This window comes from Cavia porcellus, unplaced genomic scaffold (assembly GCF_034190915.1).
Source record: "Cavia porcellus strain 051 isolate PalLab524CR breed Dunkin Hartley unplaced genomic scaffold, mCavPor4.1 scaffold_6, whole genome shotgun sequence".
NCBI lineage: Eukaryota > Metazoa > Chordata > Mammalia > Rodentia > Caviidae > Cavia > Cavia porcellus.
The window spans coordinates 71,050,300-71,060,227 of record NW_026947489.1 but is presented as its reverse complement, the minus strand read 5'-3'; the positions used below and the strand labels follow the sequence as shown (position 1 = coordinate 71,060,227).

The 9,928-nt window shown below is 37.2% G+C and overlaps 1 protein-coding gene across 1 annotated transcript; it reads left to right on the top strand.

Moving 5' to 3' along the window:
- The first annotated feature begins 913 nt into the window (after nt 1–913).
- Nucleotides 914–1,460, top strand: LOC100719969 (trafficking protein particle complex subunit 2-like). The gene has a single exon (XM_003469492.4). The coding sequence runs from the start codon at nt 914–916 to the stop codon at nt 1,346–1,348; it is 435 nt and encodes a 144-aa protein (XP_003469540.1). The 3' UTR covers nt 1,349–1,460.
- Nucleotides 1,461–9,928: the final 8,468 nt, after the last annotated feature.

Genomic DNA, 9,928 nt, shown 5'->3' with positions numbered 1-9,928 from the left:
AGTTACAAGATGAAGCTGGTACATCTTGAATTACTAAAATAAAGAAATGCTAAAAATCAGTAATAGGAGCTGGGGATTTAGCTCAGTGGCATAAGCACCTGCCTTGCAAACAGGCGGTCGTGAGTTTGATCCCCGGTACCGATAAAAGAAAATCAATAATAGATGACCATAGATAATGATAATATATTGCTCCTGATTTGAACATTGCATAATGTAAACATGTACTGAAATATAACACGATTTTATATGTCAATTAAATAACCAGCTGGCGTGGTGGCACATACCTGTAAATCCCAGCACTCAGGACATTGAGGCAGCCTAAACTATATATCAAGACTCAGTTTCAAACAAATTGTTAATTAGTTAATTTTAATTGTACACTTAGATATACATAATGATTTCACCATAAGGAATTTGTACCTGCACATGATATAACTTGATTTTTTTGGCAGAGACAGAGATTTTTTTGCTATGTAGTTCAGACTGGCCTTGAACTCACTATTAGCACAGTTTGGCCTTGAACTTGCAGTAATCCTTCTGCCTCAGCCTCCTGAGTGCTAGGATTACAGGTGTACACCACCACACCTGGCTATAACTTGATTCTTTAAAAATATTTTTTAGTGGGCTGGGGATTTAGCTCAGTGGCATAAGCACCTGCCAGGCAAGTGTGAGGTCATGAGTTCAATCCCTGGTGCTGCAAAAAAAAAAAAAAAAAAAATTTAGTAGTACATGTTTGCAATATGTCACAATTACGTTCATCACAGTCATCTAAGTTTGTTATAAAGCAGAATTTCAGAAAAAATAAGTTTTTGAAATAGAAATAGAATCAGAACCATTTCTCTCCTGTTAAGAATACTGTCTTCAAAGAATTGGCTGGGCGTTGCCTTTGCCTGAGTCTCACTACAGGAGGCATATGTTAAAGACAAAGTCTGGAAGCTTCTACTTTGTAATCCTTGGTCACCATGATAACCCAGCTTTTGAAGTGGAATTTTTGCCAGCTGGGAAAGCAGAACCCAAAGATGATTATCATCATCTGAACCAGTTCATAGCTCACGCTGCTCTTGACCTTGTGGATGAAAATTTGTGGCTCTCAAACAACATATACTTGAAAATTGTGGACAAATTTAATGAATGGTTTGTATCAGCGTTTGTCACTGTCAGCCATCTGAGATTTATTATGCTTTACGATATAAGGCAAGAAGATGGAATAAAGAACTTCTTTACTGATGTTTATGATTTGTATATAAAGTTTGCAGTGAATCCATTTTATGAACCCAACTCTCCTCTTCAATCAAGTGCATTTGACAGAAAAGTTCGGTTTCTTGGGAAGAAACATCTTTTAAGCTGAATGCAGAAAAATTTCAAAATAAACAGTGTCACAATGGGATCTACTCAGGCATATGTACATTGTAAGTAATTGATTAAATAGCCTATAAAACTTTTACTTTTCTTAGTTTATCTAAATCTAGTGGAATTTCTTTTATAATTTAAAAATAGTACATTGTGCTTCATCTTGGTTATCAACAGTATTTGCTTATCAAGTGTTATTTATAGAGTTCCTTATGGATAATTTTGAAATATTTGTATGTTAAAAGTTGAGAAGTTTGGCTTAAGCACCTGCCTGGCAAGCGCAAGGTTGTAAGTTCAATTCCCAGTACCAAAATCAAACAAACAAATGAACAAACAAAAAAAAAGTTGGGAAGTTTTGGACTTTCCTTATCCAGATAGTTTGAACTTGGAGTAGTAATTCAAAAAACACTGTCATAGTCGAGATTTGGTAGACAGATTTAAAACTAAGATTGTGCAGAAGGAAATGAAATTGATAGCACAGACAGTGATTTATTTGAACACTTGGAGATATACTATAGACATTGCTAATACACAGCACTACATAAGAAACTGAAGCAAAACGCTTTTGCAGAGGCTGTTTTATGCTTGCCTCTGTCAGAGACTAGGACTAGTGATCATCACTGCTATAACTTTGGAATCCTAGATGTACATGTGTATAATGGACCAGACCTACAGACCATATCTGTCACTCTATGTTTTTGTTTTGTTTTGTTTTTTGTTTTGTGTTTTTCATTTTTATCGGTACCGGGGATCGAACTCACAACCGCCTGCTTGCAAGGCAGGTGCTTATGCCACTGAGCTAAATCCCCAGCCCCACTCTATGTTTTTGTATTTTCTTTCAGAAAGTAAAATGGAACTTGAATAAACTGACTGGTATCTGTGCTTGTAAAAAGTTGTAATGTAGTTTAAGAACTGTCATTAAAGAAAAGTTTAGATTATATTAACATTTGCACTGAGCTTTTTAGGTTATACTCTGGAGGCCAGTAGTTATCTCTTCTATACCATACTATGTGATTTCAATGTAAAATAATAAATGTCCGTGGAAAGGCAAGTAATACCAGGTGTTTTCTGTGCTTATTATGAGCACTTCAAGAATTCTGTTCTGTTCTGAATGACTTTTGAGCAAGTGGTTTTAAGCTTGATCCTCTATCCTGTGTGAAGTTGCTGCCATCAGATTTACTCTTATTTATTTGATTTCTTAAATAAAGATATTTATCCAAGAAAAAAAAATGTCAGGATGTAGCTCAGCAGCATAAGCACCTGCCTAGCAAGTGCAAAGTCCTGAGTACAATTCTCAGTACCGCTCTCCAAAAATAAAAGAAAATAAAATACAGCCAGAATGGAATGAGAAATATCTGTTTTAAATAAAACTCTCTTCAACCAAATTATAATTGCTTGCCTATTAATTTGATCCTAAACCACGAATAGTACAGAAATTTATCTTGATATAAAGAAGTCCTGGGCAACCCACTCTGGACCCCTCCTGCATCTTTTAGACAAAAGCTTTCTTTCCCTCAATAAATATTTCTTTGCTTAAAAAAAACAAAAAACAGGCCAGAGATTTAGCTCAGTGGCATAAGGGCCTGCCTGGCAAGCATGAGGTTGTGAAATTGATCCCCATTACAGGAAAAAAAAAAAAAAAAAAAGGAACCGGGTAAGGTGGCACACCCCTGTAATCCAGCTTTCAAGAGGCTGAGGCAGGAGGATGGTTGCAAAATCAAGACCAGCCTGGGCTACAAAGTGAGCTCAAGGCCAGCATGAACTGTGTAGCAAGACTCTGTCTCGAAAAAAAAAGACACACACACACACACACACACACACAAGAAGTCCTACTCCTCCAATACTTCCCTATTTTTACAGCTCTTGTACTATAGAAAATAGTTACAGAATTCTGAGTTCTGTTGTTGAATGCCTTTGTAATCTCTAGAAATTTTGCCAGGAACATAATGTGCAAACTATCCCAGTGGCAACATGGAAATCTTGCGTTGTTCTTTCAAAAACAGCTATTAAATCACTCTGTAGTCTCTTAAAGACACCTCTATTACTTAGTTCAGCCATAAATATAGCAAGTTTCTCAAACTAGTCACATTAATAAATTATTGTTGGAATTTTCCATATCAAAAATTAAATTAGAGTAGTACTAATTGCAGGGGATATGGAATGGCAATGCCTGTCAATGAAGTCACAGCAAATTTGAGACCACTACAAGATCAGAGGGAAAAATCTTCCTACAAATAAAATTAAGAGCTGGGGAGGAGGAGCTAGGAAGCCAAGACTATGAAATGAAAAACAAAATAAAAAGATTAGGTGTGGTAGTGCACACCTGTAATCCCAGCACTTGGGAGGCTGAAGCAGAAGGATTGCTTCGAGTTTGATCACTGGACCTTCCACTGACTCACATCCTTGGCTTTTTAAAAAAATTTTTTGGGTCAGGATTTCACCAACTACTAAATTACCCAGGCTGCTCAAACTTACAATCCTCCTGCTTTAGCTTCCCTTGGTGTTGGCATGCACTACCATGTCTGGAAAAACAAATTAATCTCTGAATAGTGATTGTTAAACATATTCTTCAAACAAAAATCACATCATTTTGAGTATACTGGTACATGCCTCATGCCTTTAATCTTGGGATTTGCAGTGAATTTGAGCGCAGCTTGGACTACATAGTGAGTGCAAGGCCATCCTGAACTACAAAAGTGAGACCATGTCTCAAAAAAAAAAAGAAAAGAAAAAGAAATCATATCATGCTGGGTGTCATGGGAGGGCTGAGGCTGGAGGATTATAGAAAGTTTGAGGCCAACCTGGGCTACAATAGTGAGTTCAGTGCTGGCCTGAACTACATAACATGATCCAGTCCCAAAATACAAAAATGAACAAAAAGAAATACTTCACTGTGTTGACAATATTTAAAAGACAGTGACATAGTGCTGTAGTTTGAGTGGGCCACCCAAAATCCATGTATTGGAAACTTAATCTTCAAAGTAACAATGTTGAAAGATGAGAAACCTTTAAAAGGTGATTAGATTGTGAAAGCAGTGTTCTCATTAATGGATTGATGACATTGTGGTGGGAATGGGTATGTTTTTGTGAAAGTGGGTTTATTAAAAAAGTGGGTGCAGGCCTCTCTTGCCCCCTCTTGCAGACTTGTTTCACTAAGGGATGCCTTCCGCAGTGGGAGAAGGCAGCACACCAGGGAGACCAGATGCAGTCTGGATCTTGGACTTCCAATCTGAAGAACACTGAGCCAAATAAACTTGTATTGTTTATGATACGCAACCTGTGGTATTCTGTGATGGAAGCAGAAAATGGACTAAGGCACCTAGTAACGCTCCATATTCCCTGGAAGTTGAAGAAAATATTTATTTTGGAAACAAAAAGTTCATTTAAGGACTAGATAAAGCAGCAAGACTGAGTTTTTTTCTGAGCAGGGCATCCATGCAACATATACGCTCCTCAACTCATGGTGGGGCTAAATCCCAATAAATCCATTGTAAAATTTAGATAACCTAAATTATTAATACATTTAATGCACCTAAAATACCAAACATCCTAGCTAAACAACACAGTACATGGTAGAATATCGGTTGTTTCCCCTTGTGATTGAGTAGGAGACTGGAAAGTGATTCACAGACACTGCCTAGCATCTTAAGGATTATACTTTATATCACCAGCCTGGTAAAAGATCTAAACCTAGACTTCTAGGTAGTTTCCACCAAATATCTATGGCTTTCAAACGATGGTGAAGTTGAAAAATCGTAAGTTGAACATAACTCAGGGAGCAGGGTTGAGATTATAGCGCTATGTAAGAGTACTTTTCTACCATATGTGCTGTGCAGGGCCCTGGGTTTATTCCCCAACACTGCAATATAAATAAAAAGTAAATAAATGAGGGACCATCTGCATAAAGAAGGACTTTGTTCATCTGTATTTCACTATTTAAAAAAGTGGTCTTCATTGTTCTTAGCATAAATTTGTTCTTTGTTCTCAAATTTTGAGGGGAGTATATGCAAGATCGCACCATGCCATTTTACTCCACTGTCTCTCACTATCAGACATTGGAAAACAGTGCAACATGTTGGATTTCAAAAAAACATTTAGCAGGTAAAACTATATTGTCAAGTTAGTTACAAAAGAGATGGAACCAGAATAACTCCGATCAAAGACAAGCAGCTCCAACGTCCTAGACTCTAGGGCTTCCAAGAAGACAGCCTGGATACCACTGTTATACCAGAATACACATGGGTTTTGAGTTCCCTGTAGCTGGAATTAAATCCCAGCTCTCATTCTTTTTTTTTTTTAATTCCCCACCCTCCCCCTAGCTCTCATTCTTATAAACTGTGGAGTTGTGGAAGAGTTACTAATCTATTTCCGAGACTCAGTTAAACATGTGTAAGAGGGGTTAAGGACAACAACTAACATTGCTGTCTGGTTGTTGTATGGGTAGGATGCTCATAAATGTCAGCCTACTTCCTTTGGTTTAAGATTAAACATTAAGCAACTCATTCCACAGTTTAAAAATTGGCACAATGGCTGCCTCCAGCTGCCTCCAATTTTGGTCTCCCAAAATACAGGTTTACATATTTTGAACCTGGCTCAGGTGTTTTGTTATCCCTCTAGTTATTAGTGTCAAGTTTCTTCTGGTCCCAGGGGCTTTTACTGTGACTTACTATCCTCTTTATTATATCTGGTTAACACTAGATAACCACACATCAGTGGTTTATTATGAAAACCCCATAGTTCACAGATACTACTCTCTGCTTACGCTTTTCTTTTCCAGAAAAACAAAACAAAATGAGCAAACATTTGGTTTTAAATTTTAAAGAGGACTGATGAAACTGTCCCTCCCTTCATATTACCTTTTACTAGGCAGGTCATTTCTACTTTTACCTTGGAGACAATTCTTTTTTTTTTTTTTTTTTTTTTTTGTACTGGGAATCAAACTCATGACCTCATGCTTGCCAGGCAAGCACTGTGCCACTGAGGGTATTCCTGGTCCTGAGAATTCTTTTTTAAATCAACTTTCATTTTATTTCTCTCAGAATTTACCAGCAAATATAATTGTTGGGTTTTTTGGTTTTGGTTTTGGTTTTTTGAGACATGGTTTCACTGTGTAGTTCATGCTGGCTTTGAAGTCACTGTGCAGCCTAGACTTGCCTCAATTCATGACAGTTCTCCTCCCTCAGCCTCCTGAGTGCTAGGACTACAAGTGTGAACCACAGTGGTTGGCCTATAATTGTTTATTTTACCTAAAGCAAAAGAAACATACTTTCCTAGGTAGTACTGGATATTAAACCCATGTACTTGGACACTGTACATGCTATGGAAGGGCTCTATCACTGAGTTATAGCCTCAGCCCCATGTTTATTTTATTCCATTTGTTGGATTATTCCAATCATCTCAGTCCTTAATTGTGTGGTAATAAGAACAGATGGAGAATATGAAGACATTGTACAAGTAAAAATGAGATTCAGTATCTTGATTAACTTCTGGGCAGATGTATTCATACTAGTGATTCATTTCATTATGAGGCAATATTTACTGATCTTTCTTGATTTAGAAATGATATGTGCAACATCATTTTTTTTTTGAGACAATAGCTCCCTATCTTGCCTAGACTGGCCTTAAGCTACCTCCTGTGTTAGCCGCCTGTAACATCTCTTCAAACTGCCCATGTTTGTGACATGAAGATTGAGACTGAAGGCTCTGCCAGGCATGGTGGTACATTCCTTTAATCTCAGCATTTGGGAGGCTGAGGCAGGAGGATCACTGAGACCCTGTCTCAAAAAAGACAAAAAAAAAAAAAAAAAAAAAAAAAGCAAAGTACATGCACAAGTGAAAGAATAGTTAAGAGGAGTACAAAGAAAGGAGTTTGAGGCCAACCTGACCTACATAGTGACACCATCCCCAAAACAAACATACAAACAAACTCATACACACACACACACACACACACACACACACACACAAACACACAAACAGTAAGGCTCTAAAGATGGACTGTCTGGATTAGAATCCTAGTTCCACTATAAACTTTATTCATGTTACTTAACAAGTTTTAGCATTCTTTCTTTATCTATCTAGTATTATCTAAAATAATACTATTTTCTACCTCTGAGGTTTGGTGTGAGGACTGGATGAGTCAAAAATGTTGAAAATTAAGCCAGGCATGGTGGCATTGGGGAGGCTGAGGCAAACAAATTGCCTCATTTAAGACAGTTTGGTCTTAGACATAGTGAGCTCAAGGCCAGCCTGAACTACATAGTGAGCTCAAGTGAGTTCAGCCTGAGCCTGGTAGCAAGACTCTGTTCCCCCAACCCGCAAAAAAAAGTTAAAAACTTAACACATTGCCTGGCACATAGACAGCAACCAAGTGTTATCACAATTGACATGCTCTGGTGTCCATTCTTATTCGTCCACATTCAGTGAATGTGCTCCTATTCTACAGCAGCAGACACCTCAGTAACTAAGGTAAATATCTGTCAGCTGTGCTGCCAAGAGTTTAAGGTAGAAAGAAAATATATAGAGAGAATTTTGGGGTTTTTTTTGTGTGTGCTAGGAATAGAACCCAGGGCCTTGCACAAATTGTGTGCTCTGCCACTAAGCCACAGTCACACACACAAGAGATTAAGTCAGATAGGATTCAATTGAATTTGGATGACAAAAAAATACACCTTTACATTAATCTGTATCTGAAATACAGCATTTTCTTCAACTATGTATTAACTTAAAGGACAAATCACAGTAGTGTTACCAATGCCTGTAGCTTTGTTACCAAGAGAAATAACAGACATTCCGTATCACATTACACTTCTATCAGGTATCTCAAATTGTGACTTATCACTACTTTGTGATTTTGATACTTATTAGACTGACCTACTACTAGATCTTATTATTCATAAAGAAGCACTCAATATTATATCACATTTGGTAGTAGTATTTAATTGCAATTTTTATCACCTAATAAAGTCTGTATTTATGCATTTTAAAAAGTGGACCCATAAGCTTCACTAGACTGCCAAAGGTAACCTTGACACACAAAAATGTTAAAAATACCAGCACAGAAATCTGTATAAAGCAAAGTACAACCGGGTATGGTGGCTCACATCTGTAATCCCAGCACTTAGGAGATTGAGGCAGGTGGATCATTGTGAGTTCAAGACCAGCCTAGGCTACAAAGAGAGCTCAAGGACAACCTGAACTACATAGAGAGACCCTGTCTCAAAAAGACAAAAAAAACAGGGCTGGGGAGTTAGCTCAGTGGCATAAGCACCTGCCTTGCAAGCAGGCAGTCGTGAGTTCGATCCATGGTACCGATAAGAGTGAAAAAAACCAAAAAAAAAAAAAAGTTAAGAAGAGTAAAAACAAAGGATATTTTTGTAAAAGAAGCTAGGTATCCTTCAATTTTAAAGCAAATTTTGAAAGTCACTTTGTGGTACATTATAAATGATAACTTTATTCTGATTGCAATAGAGCAAAGGAATAAAAGAAAACTGGGGTCTGAATCACACCTCTGACACAAAACAAACAACTCATTTAACTTCTTTGAGCCTACTTTGTCAGCCAGAAAATGGAAATAATGCCAGGCTCATAGGATCCTCATGAAGAAGTGAGACAATATTGATGAAATTATTCTGATAATTGTTAAGCATTAAAATGGAATCATTTCTTTACACACATATCTGGTCATGTGCTAGGAAATGTAAAATTCTAGAAATAAGAGAAAGGGAAAAGAAAATGAAACTCTTAGAAATAGTTCAGATTTAGTATGACGTAGAGGAATTAAACATGTATGTGCTACTGACAGTGAGTTGGTACACAAACCTTTTAAAAATTTTATTAATACATGTGCATAGTATCTAATGTTTACATTCTTTATGAAAAATCGGTGTATGTACATGACACATCTTCGCTTTTCTTCTCACAAATCTTAAAAAGAGTTGTTACCCCTAATTTAGCAAACAATACAAAATAAATAAGATAGCCACAGATGAAACTAACTCTGAGATGACCTGTAAATATTTCACCTACCTAATGAGGAAGACAGTATTTTAACAAAGATAACCCTTCAACTCATTTTAAAGAATTGAAAAATGAGGACTCATCACTATGACTCAGCTGGGGTGGCTCACACCTGTAATCCCAGCACTCAGAAGGCTGAGGCAGGAGGACTGTTGTGAGTTCCAGCCTGGGCTACAAAGTGAGCTGAAGGCCAGCCTGAACTGCATAGTGAGACCCCGTCTCAAATAGACCAAAAAAAAAAAAAAAAAAAAAAAAAACCCCAAAACAAAACATTACTATGACTCTTCCCTGGCATAGTTAACTTTGATTTTTATGACCAGTACTGGTTCCCTAGAGTATGTAACAATGCCCATACCCAAACCTACCATGTTGTTCTTAAAGGAACATCAAAATCTTCTAGTTCCATTTTTTGTTCATCAAAGATTTATGATAATCATTTGGTTTTTCCTCTTGGACCGTATCTGTCCCTCTTTCCCTAAACAGGAGAACTGTGCAAATGATGAAGAGTGGGCATTTTGCCAGTCATAGCTAAAAAATTAACATCCTGGTTTATAATCTG